This window comes from Lingula anatina, chromosome 3 (genome assembly GCF_051362555.1).
Source record: "Lingula anatina isolate TDL-2025a chromosome 3, LinAna3.0, whole genome shotgun sequence".
NCBI classification, from domain to species: Eukaryota; Metazoa; Brachiopoda; class Lingulata; order Lingulida; family Lingulidae; genus Lingula; species Lingula anatina.
Window position 1 is genome coordinate 11,325,731 of NC_141769.1, and position 27,423 is coordinate 11,353,153.

Sequence of the window (27,423 nt, forward strand, 5' to 3'; positions counted from 1 at the left end):
TGCCTGTGGCATAAGTAACCTGGCACGCCATAACTATGTACGCAGCGTACAAAATGCAGCAGGATTTTGAGTTAGTTTGCTCTGCCACAGCCAATAGTGGTAAAATACCTGTGTACAAGTATAAGTCAAAGTCGACAGGATTAACCGTGTCCATAGCTCAGGTAGATGGGCCAACCGTAAGCGGGTATTTTTGCTTGGGTAAGTTGTTCTGGTGAAGCCAGCTGTTGATCGTTTGCTCCATCTTAGGAGTACTGTACGGTCGATCGAAAATGCCTGGAATTAGATACCTGGATGTAGTTCGATCGTAACTGCAATGCTTGGCAACTTGCACAGTCATTGTTTATTTATATTATGTGCGTATTTGCCTGACTGGTGAAAATGCTTCGTTTTTCGCTTAGTGTGCCCTTTCTAGTTGTCGCTTGTGTAAACAGACGCCAGTTTCATACATGTACAAATACCATTCTGTGGTTTTACCATGATCTTATTTCGTAGGGTATGGTCACACCTAAAGACAACGAAGTTTTGGGCATGTGTTTATTTGTAGCAGTATATATATGTGTGTGTGTGGAGTCCTTTTAATCATGTAGATGCATATACAGTTTTATAGAGAGTGAGACTAATCACTTGGTTATATTAAATTTTAGAGTTGTTACATAATATGTATTTAAATAGTCATTTGTGCAAATACCAACCTCTTGAGCTCAGCTAATAAAGCAAAGAATGTGACCCATTTCAGCTAGTCTGAACAATTTATCTTTAGTTAAATTGATTTATTTTAATCAATATTACATGTATTTTAATGCATTGCTTTAGTCCCTTAAATGTTGGTCAAGTTGGGATGAAAACTATCTTTAATTTGTGTCTACATAACATTCAACTTGTTTGCTTATCTCCCACCCTCGCATGCCAGATTTTTCTAAGTACATTGTGCAGGTTATATTTATTTATTGCTGATTGAGGTAAGTTTTGGGTTGCTTATACCATAATGAAAAAATATCTGTTTTTATTTTCCCAGCTACTGAGGCCCATGATGATGATGGATTACCCCACACTTTGGAACATTTGGTATTTATGGGGAGTGAAAAGTACCCATACAAGGTAGGATTTTGTCAATACTGGATATATGTCATCATGTAAGTTTTGACTGTTCACCAATTTTGAAGCAAAATTGATAGATATGATGATGTCATGGGACATCACACAATGACAAAGCATGCTTCCTATTTATGAATAAGTCAGAAAGAAAAAGGTTCCAAGGTAACATTACAAGTATTTTTCTCGCCAAACAGAAGAGCTTATGTGTCATTTTAATGATTTATAGTCATGTTTCTTCTGACATGCTTTCAGGGTGTATTGGACCTGTTGGCAAACCGCTGCCTGGCCTCTGGCACCAATGCCTGGACTGATACAGACCATACATGTTACACCATGCAGACAGCGGGAGATGAAGGCTTCCTCACACTCATGCCCATATATGTAGAACATGTGCTTTTTGCTACTCTTACCGTAAGTATATTTGATGATTTGCATTCTGGGAAATTTTGCTATTCTAAATAAGTTGTGGAATATTAATACTTCTTCAGTGTGTTCATGAATACAAGTGAAGATGAAGTAGTTCTTTACATTCAGCAGTTTATATTCTAACCTGTCATTAGTCATACGACTTCCTGACAGTATCCCTTCTTCCCACCACTGCATTCCAATGAAAATTATGTGCATCTAATCAAAGGTAACATGTATGTCTGAGTTGTATTTTTGTATATATATAATGATGAAAAACATGTTACTAATGGATTGGATGCCAAGTTGTTCAAGTTAGCAAGACAGTGTTTTTCAAAATATGTCATATACAATCAGTTTTGGAATAAGCTAAGAAAATGCTGCAGTCTTAAACTATTTGATCAATAGTTTATTTATAAAATTATTTGTCTATTTAACTAAAATAGAAAGTGCTAGTATTGACCCTTGAGTACTACGTATATACTTCATCCTCCAGGACTCTGCTTACCTCACAGAAGTTCACCATGTCACAGAGCAAGGGGAAGATGCTGGAGTGGTCTACTGTGAAATGCAGGCCTGTGAAAACACAGGGGAGGGGAGAACCAGACTCGCCCTTCTCAGAGCCATGTACCCAGGGCATTGTGGGTATAAGTCAGAGACTGGGGGGATGTTGGAAAATCTACGCATAAGTACCTCAAATAAAAAGGTAAAATGGATTGTTTTTCTCCAAATTGATGGTATTATATAATTATAGACTTTGGCTGAGGTTGTTTTGCAGAAAAGTGATCAAGGAAAGATAAAAACCATAGAAAAATATAATTTCATTGCAAACAATACTTCGCAACAAAAGGAAGTCATTTAAGCAATATTTCAGTGATGCCAGTAATAAACTGAGATTTACATAAATTTTTCAGGTTGTGAGCTATCATCAGGAGTTTTACCGCCCAGAGAATCTTAACCTCATTATCACAGGTCAGGTCAATCCCCAAGATGTGTTCAAGGCACTAGAACCAATACAGCAGAAAATACTAGCAAAGGTAAGTGGTATAACAAGTTCAGTCCAGTTACTATTTATTACTAAATTTATTCCAACATCGTCTTTACTTTTGGATTCATAATGCTTTCTTTGTCATGTTTCATATATTGTTCTTTTTAGGGTAAACAAGCTCAATTTGTCCGTCCCTGGCAGAGTGAGGTGCCTCCCCTGGAGAATTCAGTTGAACAGATTGTCTGCTACCCCTCTGATGATGAAACTCGGGGCCTGGTCAGGATGGCCTGGAGGGGACCTAATGTCAAGGTCAGTAACTTGTAACAGCAATCACATCAAACACAAGTGCAGCCTAACATAGCATAATCAGGGTCATGTCCAACAAAATTACTATCAGAACTCCTGGAATTACTGCTGGATATAATAACTGAAAGTGACTCCCAGACAGAGTAGCACCTTTTACTATTTATAAGAAGTGGTGCAATGTCAATTTCCATCAATACAAACACATTCAGTTTTGTCACAGCTAACACAGGGCAGCATCACACGTTTTCCTAACCTATAGCTTGCAAAGATCCTCTGGCTCTTGTAGGTGAAAAGTTGTCATGAAAAGCCAATTTTTGGTATAAATGTTGAATAATTATATTGAAATTGTAAAATTTAAATAAAAGATAGATGTAGATTGCAGCAATGTGAGTGTTATTCATTAGTCCCTCAACCAAAGACTTTTATGATTTAAGGATCTGTACACACATGTTGCACTGACTGTGATTTTGGACTACCTCCGAGATTCTGCCATATCTCCCCTACAGAGAGACTTTGTGGAGCTGGAGGAGCCATACTGTTCAAACGTGAGTAACAGTTTTTGCTTATATTTTAATTATCAGTTTTAAAATAAAAATACACCACATATTTATATACCATATTTGTGCATCATTTTAAAGCTGGTTTAGAAGCTGTGCCCAGTCTGTACTGACTCTTAGGAAGTAGTGAACTCCATATAATTCTTTGGCTAAATTAAAGACAACAAATAAAAAAAACTGCATTCATCTTTAAGGGGACTTGTGTTTATATTTTTCTTGTGTTAATTTTTCTGTGGTCAGTTAAAAGGGTGGCTTTGAGGATTGATTTGAGAGATTTATTTGATTAATTTCAGGTGTCATATTCTATGATAGAAAACAGAGAAATGTGTCATATGCTGACATTCCAAAATGTCCCAAAAGAGAAGCTGAAGGAAATAAAACCCAGGTATGCTCTTCCACAGACTAAAAGTTTTGCTGACTTCAGTTACTTCATTAATCATGTGGCACTGCATATATGCAACTATATACATTGTTTCATTATAATTTGTTTACCTGTGTGATTTTAATTGGTGTCTGTTCCACCAATCTGTGACTTATATGATAAATCTGCACGAACATTTGTTCAGCAAATTATGAACTGGCTAACCTAAACAGGCTAAACTGCCCGGTAAATTGTCCCTATATAAAAGAAAACTCAGTATGGTCATCATATTACTGCTTTTTGTAATAAGTCTTTTGTCATGAGCGTCACTTGTTTGTGATTGATCAGGTTGTTGGCCACCATTGGTAAGATAGTGAAGAGAGAGGAAGAGATTGATAGTAAGAGAATGGAGACTGTGATTCACAAAAATGTTCTGGACAGTATGGAGAGGGTAAGTCTCAGAATTTACCTAAGAAAACAAATTACATCTGTACATCTGTTGGTTTAGTTGACAGTGTGTTAGGTTTTTACATTGCAGTAGATATAACAGTGTGTTATGTGTGACATTGAGTTCTTTGCATCAGAAAGTTAGTTGAAGCAATGTATCAGATGTGGTAGTATGTTTTGTATTGGAGGATAGTGGATTTGACTGATGATAGATATGAATTTCTTATTTTTACTAATATCATGCTCTGTAAGATGTATGAATGACCCTATTGTGATGTTATGTTCAATGGAAGCCTGGTCTGTTGAAGTGCCTGCAGGTAATCATATATTTATTATGTCTAAAAATGTTTTTTCTGCTGTTGTGTTTTGTATGCAATGCATTTGTGGCTTGTCTGGGACATCAGAAGCACAGTTGAACAGTAATATTTTGTGTCATATTTTAGTTGGAGTCAAGACCCCATGATCAGATCGCTGGGGATTTGATAGGAGATTTCCTGTTTAGTGACACAGGAGAGGAAGTAAGAAAGCATTTTTCTTGCTTTTATCCAATATTTCTTTCATCTGCTAGTATTTAAGATTTACAACTTTTTAGTGTTTTTATAACGCTGACAGTATTTCTTGATCTCTGCACCATCACTGAAGATAGTAAACAAATTTCACTTTTTGTTTTTCAATATAATGCCTATAGCTTATATTTATTTTTTGAAATTTATAGAGCAGCAATGGGAAATTAATTGGATTGATTTATCTTCCAGCTGGTTGAGAGAGTGAACCAGATTGAAATTTTTAGAAAACTGAGTAAAGAAAACAAGGACTACTGGTACAATTTACTGAACCAATATTTTATGACCCGTCCTTCTGTCACTGTAAGTATGGTGATCTTCATATACAGACATTGTTAGTTTAAGTAATCTTATAACCTGTGTCTGCCCTTTCCCTAATTGCCTGCCTTTTAACTGCTTCAATATGTCTGTCTGTGTATGTGCAAGCTTTAATGCCTAATTTTACTTGTAATTCTAAGATATGGCACCCAAGGCAGTTTCCATTAATACATACAAGAAAGGAGATTGTTTGAGACATCAGACTATATTCATAATTTAGTAACATGCATCACCATATTTATTTTAAGTCGTTCCACCAAGGTGAAGCTTACTGCAGTGGCTGTTTCGCTTTCTTATATGCAGCAGATAGTATCCATATTTATCCTTTCTTCCAGATAATTGGAGAGCCCAGTAAGGAGCTCCATGAGAAGATGGCTGCCACAGAGAAGGAACGTATAGAAGAACAGAAGAAGAAATTAGGAGAGACAGGGTTAGCACAGAAGGGAGAGAATCTCAAAAAGGCTTGTGAGGAAAATGAGGTAAGATTTATAATGTTTTGGGAAAATGTGTTTTGAATGAGTGTGATAAAGTGTGAATCCTGCAGTAGGCTTTCTTGTGTATTACTATTAGCTACATATCTGTATTACTACATATTTATTTTGTCATAAAAATAGAGATTATGTGTTCCCATGTGGTTATGTAGGTGAGAAAAAGACTTTAGATGCTGCCTGGGGAATATTGATACATGTAATATGTAGTACTTTCAGATATGCTTCCTTCTGCACATCTTGTACAATGTAGTAACATCATTTTTATCATAGAATATTTCTGTTTTGAATTCAGATTGAGGCACCAGGAGAAGTCATCACCAGTGTCGACATTCCAAATGTCAGCAGCATTAAATTCCATCCAATTACAACGTGCCACTCTGGCCACGCTGAGGCTGACACCAAATTCTCAGGTTTTCCTCTCAGTGATCTTCCTGTGGCATTCCAGCTGAATAGCATTAACAGTAACTTTGTGTCTGTAAGTTTGAGTTGTTTCCAGAGGGGTATCTTCCTAGGTAAATCATCTGTGAAATAATTGATGTTGATGAAAATGATTATTATTTTGGTCTTTAAGATGAATACATAAATGTGTTTAATGAGGATTAAGTTTATTACATATGGTGCAAAATTTCTTTTAAACTCAAGAACTCTGAACTGATTGGTTTAAAATTCTTGGTATGAATTGATATATGTTGATGTGTTGGTTGTTTTATCATCAGTTGCGCTGCTGTATCAATACGGATGCTGTACCTCAGGACCTGAAATATTACCTTCCTCTTTATGCTGCTGTGATGTGTGAATCACCTCTGATGAGAAACAATGGTAAGATGATTATAGTTTCCTTTTAACAAAGCACTCCATGTGATTTTAATATGTTTCTGTCTTTTTAGGCAACTCGTCTTATGATTCTAACAAGAATCAAGAAATATCAGTGAAATGTAGCACCTTATCTAATTGTTTTTCTGTGATCTAATGCAAAATGATATTATTGTCAGTTCTTTAAGGAATTCTGATAAGTCCATCTTCATTTCTGAAAATGTTTGAAACTGATAGATTGTTGGTAGTATTTTATGTCATCTGATTTTCGTACAGTTTTGTGGTCATTATGTCGGTCCAAATCTTGATGTGAATATTATTAATGTAATTAACTCACTATTGGTACACTGTGATGCCAATATGAGTGAATAGCTTTATGATTATTTGAATTATGTATTGCAGAGCTGGTGTCTCATGAGATTGTCATCCAAGAGTTGGAAGCTGACACGCTGAGTGTGGACACCTCTCTTGGTCTTTCAGGGGGAATGTTCACACATGGAGATTTTCCACAACTGCTTACACTCCGCCTCAAGGTTAGTGTGTGTGTGTGTGTGTGTGTGTGTGTGTGTGTGTGTGTGCGTGCGTGCGTGCGTGCGTTTGTATGTGTGCCTGTGTGTGTGTGTGTGTGTGTGCGTGCGTGCGTTTGTATGTGTGCCTGTGTGTGTGTGTGTGTGTGTGTGTGTGTGTGTGTGTGTGTGTGTGTGTGTGAGAGAGAGAGAGAGAGAGTTTTTACTTCTTCATTCTTTGTCACTGAACCACAGCACAATCAGAATCAATATGAAATATTCAAGTGTTTTTAGAACATTCCCATTTGCTTTTAAAGTTTACTACCCTAAATCAAGGAAGATACATATTGCCACTTCAGGTAGAGTGTGAGAAGTACAAGAAATCCATCACATGGATTCATGAACTGCTGTACAAGATCCAGTTTAAGGAAGAGAGACTGAAAATTGTAGCACAGAAAATGGTGAATGAAGTGTCTCGTCTGAAGAGAAGAGGCTTGCTGATAGCACAAAACATGATGAAGGATATGTCTTTTGATAAAGGTAAGCACTCTAGCAGATATAGAAATACTGAGTTTATGTATATATATGTGCACATGTGTTCCTGTATGTTGTGTTGTGTTTTGCATGCAGTTTTTGACCTGTGATTTTGTAGGTTGTTTTGTGGTCAGAAATGTTGACCTGTCACCCCTAAGAAAAGAAATTGAATTGTTAAAGGAATTGAAGAGTTACTCACCATTATTTTAGATTATTGATCATATTGATAAAGTAAAGGTTTTCTGTCTTGCAGCAAGTAACATGGTTGTGATGGGGTTCATGAGACAGCATACATTCTTGACTGAAATGTTGGAGAAATTGGAAAAATCACCAACTGAAGTAAGTAACTCTCTCTCTCTCTCTCTCTCTCTCTCTCTCTCTCTCTCTCTCTCTCTGAACTGCCAGTGTTGATGGACTGCAATATTTATTTTCATCCATCAAAATTATTTCAGGTTATAGAGCAGATGAAGAGACTTCAAAAACTGCTGACATTACCAGAAAACATCACAATCCACATGTCAGCAGATGTGACAAGACTGGCACAACTAACGCAATGTGATCCTCATGAAGTCTGGAAACAGGAGCTCCTACCAAAGGAACTGCAGAAGGAAGTGGGCAAGGTGGATTTGGCAAAAAAGTGAGTTTTAAAAATATTTAAATAATTTTTTGTGATACTAAAGAAACTGAACTGTGATATAAAAGAACTGAAATTCCTGTTACAATGTTGATATTGGATTACTGCATGTTTTAGAAAAATCGTTTATTCTAACTGATGCATTATTACAAAGTAAACATGATTTTTTTTTTGTTTGTTTGTTTAATTTAGAAAATGCCTTGAACGCAATAATAAAAACCTCATATCAAGCCATTCTTTCCCTCGTCAATTCTTAAAACTGACAATCAGTCTTTTTCTCCAGACAACCAATCAAGTTCTCTCACTCTTTCCTCCGTACCCTTGAAGAGACATCTCAGAGTATGGGGATCATTTGTGGTGTAGCAGCCGTGGAGTCAGCATACCTAATTCTCAGTGTTCCCTGCCTTACAACCTACATCCATGCTGACACTGCACCTGTCATGGTATTCATACAGTACCTGACACAACTAGAGGGACCCATGTGGAGACAGATCAGAGGCATGGGACTGTCCTATGGTTACAGGTAATTGCTGTGAACAGTGACCTTGATAGAGAGCTACGGCTTTCTAGGCCATGAATGTGAGGGAGTGTGTGGCTTTTAGCCAGTTTGAACCTTTGGATGCATTTTAATACTAGTAGATATCAGCAATATAAATTATGTAATGAAATTTGGCATGGGCAGTTTTTGAACATTTTCAGTACTTTAATTGACTGAAATAAGTGTGTTTTGAGGTAATTTAAATCTTTAGCTGGTTACCCAATCCCCAATCTTGGAGATCCCTCTAAAGCCAGAAGGTGTGGTTTTCAATAATTTTGTTTTTTGTTTCAGAATGAGCATCAAGCAGGAGACTGGTCAGCTGTACTTTATCCTGTCCAGAGCTGCCCAGCTGTCCAATGCCTACAAGCAAGCCAAGATCATTGTGGTAAGGAATCGTGGTCTTGTCCATTTTTTAAATTTACACAAATTGATAATTTAGTTTGGATAGCTTTGACATGAAATATTTTCCTGAGATTTTAGTCTGAGTAGAATATGCAGTGCTGAGGTAATGTTGTGATAATGAAAATGTTATTATTATGTATATTCTCTTTTTTAGCCTTTCAAAGACTTATTTGATTTTTGTATAATATTTCATTTAGGTGTGTGACAAAAAAAGTTCTTTATTTATAATATTTATGTATCATGATATTTTACATGATAGAATATAATTTCAGGAAGAATTCCTTACTGGTCAGACTGAATTCACAGAGGTAGACCTGGAGACGGCCAAGAGTTCTCTCATATTTGAAATCATTGAGGAAGAGACTTCAGTCTCTGACACTGCCTTCCAGAGTATTCTCAGCTACTACAGAGGAGTGGAAGTTGACTACAACAGGTATCTTTTTCTCATACCACACCCTGAAGAGTCAGAGAGTAATAACACTGTTACAGAAATATATTATCAGAAGAATAGTTTTTCAGTTTTCCCCACCACAGAGGTCACAGGAAGAGAGATAGGAAGGGGCTTTATTTTTATGAAAAATTAATAAATAAACTTTCATTGGTTTTACAGCTCTTTACTTCAAAAACAGTTGAAATAACATCTACATGGTATTGTTTTTCATCTTTTAAGCTTTTTTATTGAATAATTGTAGGCAACTCCTCCAGGACATTGCCAAAGTGAGCATCAAGGATCTCCAGAGAGTGAGTAAGCAGTATTTCAGCCAGCTGTTTGACCAGACCAAGTCCAGGTGTGCCGTCTGCTGTGACTCTGCCAAAGTGGAAGAACTGCAGAAAGAATTCAAAGAGTAAGAGATTGTAAATCAGTGAAAGATTTTTCAAAAGTGACCAAGTTTTAAGAAATGCATGCATGAGCACACCACAGATGTTAAAAACTTGACATGTTGTCAGCAAACACTAAATGCATTTATCTGAAAGACTTCATTTTGTGTGACAAAGAAATACCTTAAGGTGCGACAAAGGTGTAAAGCAGAAAATGAATGGACCAAATGACTACAGTATCTCATGATTAAGAATTCGCCAGTATTTGCCTGAGATATAACATTGCTACTATTAAGTTGCCATTTCAGAATGTCGTTCTTTCTCTTTTACGCTGTGATAATTTCATTGCAGGTTGGATAGAGACCTGGCAGTGCTGCCATCTTTGGAAGAAGGACTTCTGGCTGAACTGAAGATGTAGGCTATGCTGATGTTCATTTAAAATCACCGTGTTATAAGGAGGAAGTTATTGTCAAAATGTATTCAGGAATTTACAATAGTTCATATTTGTAGTGGAGTCTTTGACTAGCCTAATGAATAACTCCAAATCCTTTCCATGTTCTCAGTATTGTACCTATGGCCAACTATATGTTTATTGGTCATCAGCGCGTTTTGATACCTAGACTAAACCCAAAATTTGTATTTGTACTATGTCTTTTTCGCTGTGATATTGACTCTACTTTTTTGTTCAGTGCAATCAGGAACGTTGTGCTAGCAATCTAGAATGTTGTCTGTTACTCTCTGCAGTCTTTATTCAGTGCAGCAAAGATGTTGTTTTAATGTTATTTTAAAATAGTTTAAACATTTGACAGCAAAGATGGCATTTCAAGACTCTCATACCTGATCCAGAAAAGAGAGAAAAGACATTTGCTGCACGTTTTTTAAAATTATGTTCAGTATGTAGACTGTTCACATCACTATAATCAGGGTACACTGCATTAAAACAGTAACACTAATAAAATCTCATACAAGGTTATTGACGTCAGAAAGCATCAATAGAATTTTATACTTATCAGTAATCGGATTTTAAATATTTTATAATGATACTCTTTTTAATTGTTTTTAAGTGTTTAGATGATACATGCATATCTCGATTTTTCATGTTTTAAATGTATAATGTAGCTAGTTGTGTGATTAAGAATTTTAATGCAGCAAAGAACAGCAATCATCACTATGGAGAAGTGAAATCCCATGCATCAAATCAACACTGTTAAACAGAATTGTGTGAAATAAAGCAAAGGAAAAAAATCAACTTGAAAGTTTTTATTTGAACAAGTCACTGTCAAGCTGCAGTTCTGCATATATGTAATACTGCTTCATAATATATACCTGCACAACAATATTCAATGTATATCTGGTGTACATTATATACAGCAACACCTTCATTTCTGACTTGGCTATTATAAGTATAATCATTATTCTCATTACATACACATTCCGTTTGTTGATTATAAAAATGACCAAAGTGCATCTACTTTACTCCTGCTACCATGAACTTTAACCAAGTCTATTGTCATGAGGCAAAACGCCCAAAAAATTAAGATGGTACATTTTCATCAAACTAAGACAAAATCCTTACAAACATGGAACTGCTAGTGGAAAATGTTAGAGCTGAATCTGATCATTTGAGCCAATGCCTAAAAACTGGACATTGGAAACAATACACCACATTTCATACACTATAATGCCTTTCTATATTCTTGAAATACACAATGCTTTATACAGAAAAACTCTTTCTCAAGTTACTGAACATAACCACGGATCTCTGGTCTGATAAAGTTATAAAAGTGGGAACAGATTACATTAATCTTTTGGTGATCTATTTCATCTGAATGTCATTATCTAACAAGCGTAAGTGAAAAAGCAACCAAAACTTCAAATAATGTCTACCTGAACCTTTTCAGGTAGACATTAACTACAATGCGCATGTTGCTGAAGCTGAACAGTTGCAACACAAAGAATGGAGGATATTTCAAATATATACTGTATTTACTTGCATGCAAGTTTTGTACAAAACAGCATGTCTTAAAAGGGTCTTCTTTCAGTTCCAAATTTGTAACTGGACTCATGCAGCAATTTTTTTTTATTATTAATTTTTCATATTAGAAGTCGTTTTAGAAATTGCTCTTGCTTCAATTAGTTATTTATATATGGGGTAGTGGGGGCTTTTACTCAAAAACATAGTGTATCTTTATTCCACTCAGATCTACACTACTCAGCAAACATTGTACACAAGTGGTATTGATGTGCCATGGTGGTTGGGAGACATTTTTTTTGTTCAGGTTCAAGCAGCTGTATAAAATGATATTTGTCAGTTTTGTATGAAACTGGTCTTCTTTAGAGCATATTAAGTATTTTCCTTTTTTTTTCTTTTTTTGTCACATTAAAACCTTTCCTACTACCATCTTTGGGTCTTTTAAAACCTTTAGGAGTATAGCTGTTTGTATCACCTTTTACCACACTTATTGATTTATTTTTCTTAACAAAATTAACAAATTTATTGATTATGTATCAATTATCAACATGATTACAGAAGATTTCCCTTGTGACCATGTTTCAAGAAAAAAAAAATGTATTCTCGAAGAGCAGTGAGACAAGTTGTCAATACTGACAGTAGTCCTGGCTAACACTACCTTCAGCAGTCAATTCAGATATACAACATTCAACAAATAGTTACTGCACAGTTCATTCAGTTGTCTAGAGTCAGACTCGGTACTTTTCTCATACATGCCAGGGTGTATTGTATTTATCAAACACAAATTTTAATTTGAACCTTCAATGTTAATGACAAAAAATCTCCTCTGATCTTGTTTGGCTGGAGAAATGAACTGATCCTCACCAGCACGTCACAGTATGACAAAAGAACTGATGAAATAATGACTTGATGAAACATGTATTAGAGTTGAGGTATTTCTACAACTACAAAATGATGAAGTCAAGTCTGTTTTTCACTTCCTTGTTCACAACACACTGTGATGAGATGAAAAATTATGGACATGATGAATATGAGTGGTTTGCGGCTACACAGTCTCCAGTTTACTGTAGACAATGAAATGATGAATGTTCCTATGTTATGAACATGCTTAGAACGGTCAGCTCAGAAGTTCTTTGCACTTGGTCAATAAGGATGTCCTTCTCTTTGAATGTGTTCTTTTCCTTCTTCCAATATCAGCACATCCACTAACTTGTATCATAAATACTTCAAATGTCAAAATGGAGCTGAGATGGAACAGTCTTACTTTCAAACCATGACTTTTTTGTAGGTAAACAATGAAGAATGACCAACTTAAGTCATCATAATTCTGGCATGTCATCATCATGACAACAAAACATTCTCTCTTTGATGTTAACTCTCTTCTAATTGGTGCTGAAGGCTGCCCAGTTATCCACTCAGCCTGAACTCATCAACAAGCTACTGTGTGGGAGACTGGTGTGGTGGTGACTGTTGTGGAGTGGGAGACTGAGCTCCTCCTGGTGGAGGGAGCGGAGGACCGTTGACACCAGGATGAAGGAACTGACATGACATTGCAAAACGACAGCCACGTCCTGCTGCCATGAAGTGTCTGCACACTGGACGATCACCTATAATCATCAAATATAAAATTCAAATTATAAAATCACTTATGGATAAAAGTATCATTTAACACAAGGTGATTTATTTTATGAGGAATGAGCACTTGCAAAAAATTTTCATTTAATTTTCTCAATTTTTTCAAGATAATACCCTGCAAAGTATTACTCCTAGAACTTCTTTCTGTCTCTCTCTCCCCTCCATCCTCATCAAACCTAACTGATTAAAAACCTACCTCTCCCTATCCCCCTTCCTCTCATCATAGGGGGTGGTGGAGGTCCCCGGGGACGGAAAGGAAATCCTGTCGGCATACGGCCACGCATCATGGGCACTGGACCCCTACCTGGACCTGAAAATTACACCTCATTATCAATGTGAAAAGTAAAGCTTCATGGTCTACGTGTTTCTAGTAAATTGGGAGATGTTCTGCAGTGGGCTTTTAAACTTGCATTGTTGTACTTAGTGACACAAAAGCTAATGAGTGAAAAAATTAAGTGCCAGAGGCAATGACAAGGAGTAGTATTACATAAATTCTATTGAATTTGGGACAACATTTTTTTTTCAAAATTTCAATCTTCAGTTCAAGACCATTTGTGCTGAGAACCCCTACCTCTGGGTGGCATCATAGGCCTAAAACCAGGTGGAGCAGAGCCCAGTAAGCCAGGGAGATGAAGTGGTATACCAAACTGAGTCATCATGAAGTTAGGAGGGAGTTGGTTCTTAAATGGTTCAAGTGCTCGACGTAAACTCTCTATTTGTTGCTGGTCTCCTCCACCCTGATGCAAACATAAGAAAATAATTGGTAATATATTGTACAGTGTGATTTAATGGATTTGGTGCACATATCACGAACATTCCAACAGGACTTTAGGTACCTAGATTTCCATATTTCATATAATAACCTATTTTCCATAAAATTTGCAACAACAACAAAAAAAAAGTCATTTATAACTTGCAACATAGTAATTGCTATGACTTACAGAGAGTGAACTGAGAATATTTTTGATATTTTGTATATCCCCTGGACTAATGGGAGCAGGCGGTGATGAGGGGGGCTGGTGGGGTTGTTGTTGCTGGTCACCCTGTTTACTGTGGTCATCTTGTTGATCCTGGGGCTGCTGCTGGCGGGCCAAATTCTGGATCATCTCTGCTATGTCTGGTGGTAAACTCACTAGAAATCACAAAATTGCACAACTGAATTGAACATTTCAAAGTACAAACTAGCATTTTCTTTTACTTGATTTTTATCCGTTTTCAGGCATGTATACATTTGTCCACCTACATTCGCCATTCTGCCAAACATGAAAGAACATGCAAGTTTTCTGTTATCTTTTTTCCTTTTATAATGATTTGCATCTCATGTGTCTCATCTGTTTCCATCATTCATATGTAGGTGGGTAAAGTTAAGCACCTTATTTACATCTAACTTGTGTATCACAGTGTATGTTAATTCAATGATGGAAATGAATCTTGGAATTCAGTAAAATTCACCTAGTGCAGTTTTCTGTACAAAGTAGGACACTTACATTGTAAGTATTAATTTTAGAAGGTATTTTTTGTGCTGACCTATAGTATTAAAGTTACAATGTGTTTCCTGTCCTTTGAGAGCATCCTTATTTTATAGCACTTGTTATAGTATGCATCTTAACATGCCTGTTGTTCTATACTTACATTGTGGCTGTTCCTCTCCCTCCACATGTGGTGCTGCAGCCTGGTCTTCTTCCACAGCTGGTTCCATCTCATGGTCTGCAGAGGCCTCCTGGAATTGTACAATGATATTATGTTTTACTGTGCTTATGATGTTTAGCGTAAAAAATTCTCGAAATGCCAAACAATGGAATACTAAACAGTAAAGAGTTTGATATGTTGGCATATTTTGATTGCACTGTAGTTCTGTTGAATATTAGTCTTATGAAATATATATAACCAATTAGTACACAACATATGAAACAAGCAAAAACATCAATGATCAGATGACAAGGACAAAAGACAATGTGTGTTTATCTCAAATGATGAAGAGTAGTAAAACTAATTCCAAAGCGAACAGAACAATGTTTGCACTATCCATTGGATTAAGCACACACTTTAAAATTAACAAGAAAACAGGACCACCAAAAATAGGAATATTCAATCTTATTAATCCATGGAATTCAGTATAAGCTGGTTTGGACAATTACTTCTGAAAAATGGGGGTCATTTTAAAGGTCTTTTTGAAAAACTGTGTTCGAAATTAATTAATCCCATCAGCTACTCGTACAGAAACCATGGTTAAACTATGTAATTAAAGCAATGCCTTTTTTTTAAGTATCACACAAAATAAATAAAAAACAATTAGTAAAATTTCTAACATATAGAAGAGAAGTCTATATAAACCCCTTTCAAGAAAAAAAAAAGAATAATCTTGGTTGTGTACATACTGTAACACAAGTCTTATCAGCACCTTCGACAGAGATGAGAGGAGGATTGAGAGGTATCTGAAGGAGAGAAGAAAGAGCTGGCCTGCAAAATATTGTGACGGAGTTGATTTCTAGAACACATGCTAAGAAAATTGTTTAAGAAAATCATATGTTACATAGACCAACTCTCCACAAACCAACATGCAAATGCACCAGGCATTACTAAAACACTTACATCTTCTAATGGAATGATTTTAGGTTCAGATGGTGTGTAGTTCTCAGGATCTGGCTCCTGGGCAGTATCTGGTAGCCTGCAACAATAAGACACATTAGAATGTGATGTAAGATAAACTTCAATTTGTAAAAGCCTGTGGTTAACACTAAATTTCTCCCTAGGCAAAACAGTAAAATTTTGATACTAATAGAGTACAACTTCACACACATTTTTACAATGGAAACTTTCCATTTTTTGTATTCATTAAGCATTATTCTTTTCCATATAGCGTAATGAATTGCTTATCTACATTTTTGGGGAATTGTAGCAATTTCAGAACCCTTCCAACACGAACTTAAAGAAAAACTTACATGTCCTTAGAGAAAAAGATGGCCTGTAATACTGCTTTCTCTCTTTGGGCCTGTGTCTCTCTCTCAGTGCTCCTCTCCCCAGGGGCTGTAGGAAGCTGAGTCAGACCATCTATACGATGAGGGCGATGCCACTGAAAACCAAATCCACAACTATGAAAGTTCAAAAACAAAAACAGTATTCTTAATGGATAACATTGACAATGCTTATACTTAACAGACACTAGCCCCTATATTTTGATTTTTTTTCAAGTAGAATTAAACCTACCAAACCACCACCTTTTTCCAAATATCACAAGCAATGACTCTCTTATCAATGTTAGAAATAATTTAACTTATAATAAAAGGCCTCTGCAAATGTAGTTGATACGCCTGACTAAATTAGCCCATATGATATATCATAAATAAAACAGCCAAAATGGTATTGCATATTTTGTGGGTTACATCCTCCATGCTTTGTTATATCACTTACATTTGTTTTCTCATTCATCTTATCCTGTGCCTTCTTCTTAGCCACCTCCACTATGTGTCTGTCTTCCATCATCTCTTTCTTCTTCATCTCCTCAAAATTCAACCTGTTTACATTGACTCGTTCCGTCTCATCCATCTCAAAGTAGTGGATTTGACGCAGATTGGCATCATCCACCCAAGATACTTTCTTTTTCTTCTTGCCACTTGATGCTTCTGTACTTTTTTCATTATCTCCAGAAGATTGCGAGGACCCTGCAGAATCTTAAAAATATATAAATCAATTAATAAATCAATTAATAAATAATACTGTTTACTGTGTAGGTATGCATATGCATCAATGCAATGATAACATATATGTCAGGTATAAAGAATTTGTACCTCAAAACCTTTATTGGCAGTGGGATTTAGCATGGTGCAACCAAAATACTATAAACAAATTGTGATCCTGTTCTAAATGTGATCTCTTACTTGAGTTATCATCTTTCATTTCCACATCATTAGATTCAGACCCCTCACTCTGTTTCTTGTCAGTTCCTGGTGGTGATGAAGCTCGTTTCTCTTCTTTATTCTCATTTGAGGTGTCTAATGTGTCTTTGTAAAACTAAAAATATATACATAAAACCTTTTTAAATACACATATCACTTACTAAAAATCACAACAGCTTTATTTCTGCCAGACTCATACTTAAAAGCAAACAGTAGGCAGAGATATTGGACTTGTCATCACAAGTGTCATCATCACAATTACACCTCATCCAGGACAATTGGGTAGATGAAGACATGGCTTTATGTGAGGCATTTTGAAAAAATAACCTTAATAAGTAAACAAATTGTACACTCTACTGAAGTAAGAACACATATACAATATAAGTTTTAAGTGAAGTCAGCAGACGTACAGATAACTGTGGTTTAGGCATGTTTGGAGATGTTGGTGTGGTTGGTTTTGGTGGCAGTTTCTTCTTCCGTCTGACAGGGACTATAGCAGGGGCAGTCAGAGCATCCATAAATCCTCTGCTTTCATGAACCTCATGTTGGACAGCTGAAATATATATGACAAAATAGTCAAGTGATTACTAAGTCTTTGCAATGAATAAAATACAAATACAAAGTACTTGCTACTGCTGTCTTCTGATTGGACACTTAATCTTATAATTCAGTCTATAATTTTAAAATCCATAGAAAATTAAGAAAGTGACAATAAACCTCAAACTGATGATTGTTCATTACTTCAAACATACAAGGATCATGAGGAGCCTTCTATGAAAATAAAGAATCAATATAATTTTCAGTATCACATTCTTCAGTCAGCATTACAGTTCTAAAAGAAAGGCAATAATCAAACTACGAACAATGTGAAATGTGTCACACATACGCCTTGGTTTAGCTGGAATGATTTTAATTTTCCCATGTGTTTCTGTTGGTGGTGATGTTGCTGTTGGTGATGCACCGTTGGCACTTGTTGAGGGCATAATGGGAGATGGAAGGACTGGCCTTGGTTTTTTCTCAGGGGGAGCAGTAAGAGGCCTATTGAATGGGGTTGGCCTGAAACAGATAATGCATTTTGATAAACATGGGTCACAAGACCTTTGTAGAAATGTATGTAATTTCAGTACAGCAGATGAAAACAATTTATCAATTTTTTCCATGTGGCAGACAAACTGAAACTTGGTAAACTGTTGTTAATCATTTCGAGACCTACATAAGACATTCAGTGAAGCCTGACATTTGTATATTATTTTCAGTTTTTGTCAATAACTCTGTTTTATCACATATTATTCACAAAGAATTTAACCAATATATGTTTATTATGTAATACCCATAATACGTACAGTGGTCTTTTTACAGGTGGTTTATCCTTATTAATACTGCCTTTCTTTTTCTGTACTAATGTCGTCTGCTCCTCTAATCCAGTGGAGCGGAACTTAGACGGTAAAGATTTAACAGTTTTAGCCCTTTCTTTCTGCTGACTAGAGCTCTTATTTTGTGAGGAGTTCAAAGAATTAGATAAGTCTTTTGATTTGTTAGCACTACTATTTAAAGAGTCTCTTCTCTCTTTCTTTGAGTCACTTTTACTGTCTTGGCCATTTGACTTTTCGTCCTTAGTTTTCTCTTTTTCTTTACTCTTCTCTTTATCTTTGTGCTTCTTCTTTTTCTTACTTTTGTCTGCAAAAGAAGTGAATACTTTTGATTATGGCTGCAATTTTCTTTCATATACCCTGAACTCTAAGCTCATTAAAGCATAAAATCCAAACCAAACAGTTTTTACCAAAAGGGAACCAATCTTATTCTCTTTGATCTAAAACACTTCCAAAGAATCATCTGACTAGGTAATCACTTCATGCAAAGAAGCTCACTTTAAACATGAAAGAGTTGAAAATCATCTGAAATTTTCAATTTCTTCTAACACAGTTCATTAGAACTTACCAGTGGATGCTTCTGTTCCCGATTTCTCTTTTATCTTCTTCATCCAATTATCAACTATTTCTGTGGCCAAAGTCTTCACAACTGCAAGTATCAAATACATACTAGATTAAAATCACGTTCAGCAAATCTCATTATAATAGTTATTATATTTTTTACACACAAACCACATGTCTAAGGTACATCAAATACAGCTAAAACACCCCAATGAGTCACTTTATTCAATAACAATAATCCAGTGGAAGACATCATTGAGCAAGTTTGAAAAAAGTTTTGGATTGCAGCACTGTTGTGACTTAGCGACTTTGGCAGTTTAGCCACAAAATATTGTAATAACAGAGAGCGTGCACCCAATAAGATGTTTTTTTTTCACTGCTCTTGCTTTTAGCATGCAAGGTCATTTTGAAGCTAGGCCAAGATTTAAATTGCTTACTTTTTTTGTAGATTTCTTTCGGGCTTATTTAAAAATATTGATTAAAATTCAATTTTAAAAATGAAGCTGCAACATACCATTTTTTATTTTTTGGTTTATCTGCTGAGCAGAATGTGCTAGGCACGACATAACAGCATTGGTATCTTTCAACACCGGATTAATAGGAATTTCAAGTGTCATAAACAGCATTCTTTTCACCCAAAAGACATGTTTCAGTGTTGCAGCAAGGTCCTTTTTGCGTGTTTTAACATTAATCGTGCATATCAGCTTGCCGTATTTTCATCTCAAACATGTGGTTTGTTGTAAAAATATCATAACACTTTATTAAAAAACATTTAGACAATATACAATAAAAATTTAACAATCTTATAAAATAAAATACTGCACTTGACTTTAAAAGCCACACAAAAAAATTCAAAAAATAATCCTTTGACAACCATTTCCTCTCTCTCGAGTATTTCTAATTCCCTGCACAATTGATTCTAAAAGAGAATATAAGTCAAAGAAAAGTCAGTGCTTGTATGTGCATATTTAGCAGTGTTTTGTTGCAAATCTTGGATATGCACAAAATCAAATAGGACTTCTAAGAGACTGCCAAAGTTGCTTTTAATGTCTGTCACATCCATGGAAATCATCCATATTGTAAATAACCGCTTTGAGTGTAAATGGGACTCTTTGGCACTTGGAATTGTAAAAAGTTTCATGGACAATGAAGACCATTTCCCTTCATCATGATGATCTTGGCAACAGTTCTTATGGCAATACACAATTTTCACTGGATTATGTCCTATGGTGTTATATCCAGGCACTTCTCTTTGTTTCACATGTCCAAGAAGTAGTATGTTGCAAATGTCAAGAGGTTTTTTTCCCTGTTAAGATCCGTTTTTGGAGAAGTTTTCCATAATCTTATAGGAAGACTGTTTCATTTAAAAACATTGTGAAGGTCTGGCAAGTAGCCTTACCTAACAATCAATTAGAAAAAAGCAAATACATACAAGATCAATAGAATGAGAGAGCAAAATGTTATGCCATAATTATCCTTCACAAACATTATAATGAAACAGTCTTGAAAAAAGATCTATGGATCAACTCCAAATTAAACACAGAGGCTAATCATCTTTATCCCTGAAAACTTACTACCATCTTCCTCCTTGCTTAAATTTTTTATTGTTTTAGCACAGTTGTTCTTTTTTAGTAGTTCCACTGAGACTGGCATCTGTTGATAAACTTTAAGAATCTCCATCAAGAAAGATGCACTGCTGGAGTCTGCCTTGGCATCCTGAAGCCAGGTATTGAGTAGATCCCAGCCTCCTTCTGATATGAACCTGTAATGAGATATAATTATTAAATGACTGTTACACGGCCACTGCATTTAAGATTCAATGAATGCTACAAAAGTTCAATGTTTTAGCACAGCTATCACTTTGATACTGAAATGTTATTAGAACTGACCACCACTGCACTAGTGATAACTGTAGAGTTAACAATTACAGCACACAAAATCAAGTATCTCATTAAGTTACAGGATGGTATTACCATAAGATCACTTTTGGAGAAGCTGAGCACAATCAGGTACAGTATCATAAAAGTTGCCAGCAACTTCACTTAAATCAATATTCACACAGAAGACAGCTCTAATTTCAGGGGCAACAGAAGCTGCCTTTTTCATTTATCTAATTCCCATACACGCATTACGGGCAAGCTTGTATTATCTGTACTTTAGTGGTATTTGATAGAAGTCTACCAGCAATCAGAATCAGTATCTAATTGGTGAGTATTCAATAAAATTTGCAAATGTGGACAGTTAAAATGTAGAGACTAGCACCAATGAACCCAAAACTCAGGGTGTATAGAAGCGAAAAGACCAAAATTATTCTATTTATGATCAAAGAAAAGAAATCATACTTGGAAAAAACATCAGTGTGATTGGCAACTTGTTATTCTGCATTGAAATTACCAAAATGTTCAATTTTGGTTTTAGACCTAATAACCTTATTAAATTTTCTGCATTTTTTTTTTTTTACTTTTTCACTTATATTTTTGTTCCTTTTTAAAATTAATCATCAAGTCTTTTCCATAAGATTTGTAATAATTACAATTTTTGAAATATTACATTTCTGATGCATTCTCAACTTCCTTGTAATTATTCTCCACAAAAGAGCTCCAACTTTAATTGGTTATCTGTCTAGTATTTGAACTCCACTATAACGACTTAAGCAAAATTTACTCTGCCAAAATAATTAAAAGCATTGAGACAGATCAAAAAAAAATCTTGCATTTCACTCTACCAAGAAGTGACATGTACATTTGCATAGATTTATTACACAGAAATAAATTTGGGTGAACATATTTTCTCCTAAATTTGGTTACACAATCTAATCAAGGATCAAGAACCCAAAAGTTAAACACTACCTTCATCAAGTCATCAAATATTCAGATTTTAGCAAATCCAATAATGGCTTTACTTAGAAATATAAGAGTTTTTTTATAAGTTAATGGTTGAACATTCAGACTATAACAAAATATTTCAAAACTTCTACAAACTCATATTACAAAATAAATCCTTTTATTTCCTACCCTTACCCCCCCCCCCCCCCCCCCCTTTACACATAAACATTTACTACTTGAAGAAAAACATAGTGAAGTAAAAGGACATACTTTTCTAAAATCTCCTGCTCATTGGTTGCTCTAAGAATATTGAGATAGGTGCATCTACTGACCATCTTGCTGGCATCCTTCATGAGGCTGAAATGAAGGCAAAGCATTCTGAATTACTATCCTAAAAGTGAAGCAAGTAGGCAAATTAACAAATACCCTGTCATTTTGAATTCAGCTGAATCAATATCTAAAATAATGTTTGAACAATTTCTGATATAAATAAGTTAGTAGGCCCAAACACCACTGCACAATCCAGGCAATTCTTACTTCACCATCCTTTGCACTGCTTCTTCATTAAGAATGCTGCCATCCTTACCCACCAGTGCTGACAAGCCTTGTAACAGTCCATGAGGATCTATGGGCCCCTGAAAAACAGAATCAATATCTGCAATCTGGTGGCTCTAAACTTGAACAAGAAATTGATTAACATATGAAAATTACAGCAGTGTTCTTAAAATACTACTTTGCGAGGCTTGTGGGATATTGTGAGAAGTGAAGGGCATTGTTTTTTTCAACACACAATAAAGTCTTTTGTTGAAGATTCAATGATACAAAATATTTTATTTGATATGAGGGACATTTGTCAAAAAAGTTTGGCGATTTCCAATAGTGATCTTTTCCCCAACAGATTCTTATAAAATGATCTTCAGACTGATGAGACTTAGGACTCATTTTATAATAGATAAGACAATCAGAAAAATAGTTTTCAACCTTCTTACTTAGATAACTAAACCTTTTGAATAAATCCTAATCAAAACAGGGAACATACCAAATAAAATGCATGCTTGATATACATCATAATTTTGCCTTGTTCGCACAACACAGAATCAAATATCTTATATCATACCTCAACTATAAGCATCCCTCAAAAAACTTTGGGCCCACCTACCCGTTCAAACCACTTCATGTTCTACAAGGTTATTAGGCTCACCTCATTTTTACATACCGTCCTAATCACAACATCAAGCATCATAAATGAAGTTCAAACATTAACAACCAAAAAGAAAAAAATTCCAAGTTAAAGAATTTTATTATCTTATCACATTGCACGCCATCCGATAATTTGAATATTCCACTGTATATCACTGCACAGGTTTTTCTTTGGCACTTTGACAAGAATGTAAACCTTGCTTGTAATTAAAAGTCACTCACTTAAAAAAGAGAGAAAGACTATGCAAGACCTAGAAAATATTTTAACATTAAGTATTTATGTTTGTTTTATTCAAGTATTTTCATCATTTTTTAAATTAATTTTTAAAGAAAAAGTTCACTTCAAGAATTAAGGGAAATGTACTGAATCAGGATTAAAACCCATTTTGTCAAGCCTTCTTGTAAAAAAAGAAATTTATAGATATAATCTCGTTTGGATACTTTCAGTCAATGATGATCATTGTCAATTTTTTTTATATAATGAGTGAAAAGAAAGCATATATTGCAAGCCCAAGAGCAATATGAAAATGGATGACAAGATGAGACAATTTTCTCTTTATTTTTTGTCTTATGGATATCATTATTATTATTATTATTACTTTGACTCTGTGGAATTAATTTAACTAATATGAAATTATTAAAAAAAAAAAAAACGGTAATTATTTTTATTTTCTACACAAATTGCCGATTGACCCAAAGTTGATGAATTTAGTGTTTCAAATTACAGCCGACATTCAAGAAGAAAACAAAATTTTCTTAGATCCTTTTTTTGTTTTTCACTACCTAAAAAGAAACCAACTTCAACCATGCCATTTATTCGTTTAAGATGAGCAAGCAGATCAGAAAGTACTTAATGATTTTTTTTTTCAGTTTTTAATTTCTATTCATCTAAACTGCACGAAAAGGAGATACTATTCCAGTGGGTTATCTTCTTTCAATGGATTTTCATATTCTTTTTTTTTTCCACAGTAACTAGTAACCTGGTGAGTTAGTTACATAATGCAAAAATAGACATGCAAGCTCTGAAAACTAGTTGTGAAAAAGGGCCCTCTACTGTTGTTTAAAGCAAACTGCCAGTATCAAACAATGGGTTTTTACAGAATCTTTTATCTCAATTTTTTTCTTCCAAAAGGTGAATCATCAACGTTGATCATGTCCCAATTCTTCTTCTTCCTCTCATTCCACAAAAATTTGGTGCTTTTTGTCACAGAATATTTGGTGGACCCAAAAAGTATAAAATACTGATATACAAAATGTCTTTTACAAACTTAATCCAAATAGGCATTTAGGTAAGCCGTTTTTGACATGCTCATTTTGTTAAATTCAGATCGAAAAAATTACCATGTTTTTTATCATTAAAGATTGCATCTGCAGTCCTTCACACCCCATCAACTCATTTTCTTCTGCATGTTGAGTATCTGGACTTTGTGTTTCAGGTATCATAAGGAGACTTCAGGTATGCTTATTTTTGTTTTTCTGAAAGAGAAAAGCACAAAATTAAGTTTCCAATATTGATAAAGTCTAAGTCAATATTACACATATACGTAAAAGATACCCCCACTCAAATAATTCTACAGATGTTGGTTGTTCTACTTTTAACCTTTGGCAGACATCATTTATGCAACAAGAATAACACAATAAATCATACCCCTCACATTCAAAACAATAGCTAGTTAAAAATGAACACAAATATTTGAACCAACCAAGTTAATATTTCACTCAAGAAATTTGTGTCAAGCTTCATCAACCTGTGCTTTCCATCTCAAAAGACCATCCATTTTTTTTTTAATATTTACAAGGAACTTTTAATTAGCAAAGCAGTTTAATAGGGCACAAAAGACTTAGGAGAATTAACCCATTAAAGCCTTCACTTCGACATATTTTAGACAAATTTAAGGACCTCAATTTTTAAATGTTTTTTGAAAATCAGACTGCTTTTTCAATTGAAGAATGAAAAGACTATATTTTAGTGAAACAATTTCCCTCCATAGCAATAGTTGTTAACCTTGGTCTTTGCAGCATACGTTCATCCGCCAGACTTGGAATGCTAAGATCAAATTATTTGTAGAGTTTAAATAGGTAGTGGGACATGACCATTAGTAAATCTTGACCATTAGAAAATCCTTGATAACATGTTACTTTTGCAAAATTGGTTTTTAATAGGGGAATGGTCTTGAAGCATAAGGCTGTTCTTGACAATTTTCAAACTAGATAAATTTTGGGCTTCTATCAGCAGATATCTCAAAATTGTACTATTTACATGATTTTTCCCTCACGATTAACATCTTACTTTTTTATGATTAATCCAAGGACAATTTTTTTTATTTTACAGATAAAGAAAGAGCTGTGCAGGGTCTGCCTAAAAATAGTAAACCAGCTAACACACCTTAACCCCCCCCCCCCAAAAAAAAAAAAAAAAAAAATTCACTATCAAGAACTCCTTTTAAGGTCTGTTGCTCACAATAATGACCCAACAATGGTAATTGAAACCAGAATAGAAGTTTGTTAAATGTATCAAAAAGATAAAATGACATTCGCTTGTCAGAGTCAATAAATGTTGATCTTGTGGTGCCAATTTTAGAAATTATATAATAGTGTATAAACAGAAAGAAAGAAATCCAGTACACTACTACAGATGAAAGTATTTGGAGAGGTTTTAAAAATCTGCCATATAAATAATGCATATTAACAAGCATACTACATGAAACAGTAAGGAAAACATTGCCTTAAAAGAAGGCATGTACTGCATACATATCTATCTTAATGGGGAAAAATATGCAATGTTGCAACACTTGCAAGCGTTGTGTGGAAAATCTTCATTGGATTTCCTTATATCACGTCCTGAAAATTCTCCCTCATGTTCACAGTGATCTTAGTTCTTTCATTGTGTGCTTTGGCTTGATCATATGAACTATCTCTTCATTTTACACTCAAGTAAAACAACCATGATGCTCATGGTAAAAATCTCTTCCTGTCAATTGCTATCAATAAATTTTTCCAACTCAAGTAAACTGGTTCCTTGGTTAATCATATAATGTCAATTTTTAAAAATCAAAACACTCAACTTCATACCATAAAAACTAGCAAATTTTCACTAGATTTCTCCTGCATGTTAAACAGAACATATTACTTTCACTCCACACATAGATTTTTTCTGTGTTCAGTGGACAGTTCTACCTTCTTGGTAGACATTTTGTTCAGTAAGTCAGCAAGCTTCCTCATTCAAGATTCTCCTCTTTCCATCTCAAATCAACAGACCTCGACTTTTCTTTTAGCAGATAGTGGTTTTCTATCTAAATGTTAACTATTAACAGAATAAGTTGCCCCAACAATCTTAACTTGGGAGATGATCTTCAAAAGTCAGTCAGACATTTTACACGTTCAGAAAGAAAAAGCATTATTCTTTCCGTTTTAATTGAGTAAAATTCCCAGAGGATATTAAGATAATATTTTACTTGCAGTGAACTTCACACAATATTTTATTTTTTAAATACAAAACCTTTCACCCTCACAGAACATGATTTTAGCACCAGGTTACCAAAAGCATAGATAAATATGACTATGTCATTCTTATACATAAATGATATCTGCCAGCGTCACGAACATTTCTTTATTTTTTGACAACTCAAAAGTTAGAATTAAAGATATAAGTTATAAACTTACGTGTTTAAATTATATCCAATATATCTTGATTATTTATAAATATATTATGAAAGAAATATCTTAACAGAAATATCAACCACAAAAGTGAAGCTTGGTGTGTGGAAGGGACAATTTTATATTTCCATATTTCAGCAAAGGACCGCGTTGGTTCAAGGTCAAACGTCTGGGTTGGTTTCTTGCCCACTACTCGACACACTGTTTAATTCTGAAACAAAAAGAACATAAAAATATAAACTTTTATCTTCTAACTCTATTTCAAACATTAAAAGTTACATCTCAACTGCAAGAAATAGGAAAATAGAAGTAATTTCTAAAATATACAATATGTCTTCCGTACCATACCTGCTACGCCTAAGTAATGACGTCAGTGTTGGACGCATGCCAAACGAAGCCGTAAATAGAGAGTAGTATTGAGAAAATACATTAAATTTAAAACATTACAAGATCATAAAAGGTGATTTTTTTTTTCAAAGCTTTTATGCGTCTTAAGAAACTGAAAAAATTACTTCAAAGGTTGGTTCATT

At 34.8% G+C, this 27,423-nt stretch overlaps 2 protein-coding genes across 2 annotated transcripts; one reads left to right on the forward strand and one right to left on the reverse strand.

The window, feature by feature from the left end:
* LOC106166210 (uncharacterized protein C05D11.1) lies at positions 1 to 11,026 on the forward strand. Its single transcript, XM_013544689.2, has 23 exons — positions 1 to 198; positions 1,016 to 1,098; positions 1,348 to 1,506; positions 1,997 to 2,206; positions 2,415 to 2,537; positions 2,657 to 2,797; positions 3,229 to 3,339; positions 3,645 to 3,736; positions 4,061 to 4,163; positions 4,603 to 4,677; positions 4,915 to 5,025; positions 5,376 to 5,519; positions 5,824 to 6,006; positions 6,248 to 6,350; positions 6,747 to 6,877; positions 7,210 to 7,390; positions 7,638 to 7,723; positions 7,837 to 8,021; positions 8,302 to 8,541; positions 8,848 to 8,941; positions 9,231 to 9,391; positions 9,651 to 9,803; positions 10,129 to 11,026. Exons 1-23 carry the CDS (start codon positions 36 to 38, stop codon positions 10,193 to 10,195), a joined length of 3,099 nt encoding a protein of 1,032 aa, XP_013400143.2. The 5' UTR covers positions 1 to 35; the 3' UTR covers positions 10,196 to 11,026.
* LOC106166205 (serine/threonine-protein phosphatase 1 regulatory subunit 10) lies at positions 11,023 to 27,360 on the reverse strand. The gene is made up of 19 exons (XM_013544683.2): positions 27,242 to 27,360; positions 26,900 to 27,104; positions 24,578 to 24,712; positions 22,574 to 22,671; positions 22,307 to 22,393; positions 20,786 to 20,973; positions 19,219 to 19,299; positions 18,624 to 18,957; positions 18,167 to 18,336; positions 17,691 to 17,833; positions 17,263 to 17,395; positions 16,796 to 17,055; positions 16,327 to 16,457; positions 15,977 to 16,052; positions 15,017 to 15,104; positions 14,326 to 14,516; positions 13,956 to 14,121; positions 13,581 to 13,694; positions 11,023 to 13,356 (listed from the first exon to the last, which is right to left on the reverse strand). The coding sequence occupies exons 3-19, from the start codon at positions 24,677 to 24,679 to the stop codon at positions 13,187 to 13,189; spliced, it is 2,532 nt and encodes an 843-aa protein (XP_013400137.1). The 5' UTR covers positions 24,680 to 24,712; positions 26,900 to 27,104; positions 27,242 to 27,360; the 3' UTR covers positions 11,023 to 13,186.
* Positions 27,361 to 27,423: the final 63 nt, after the last annotated feature.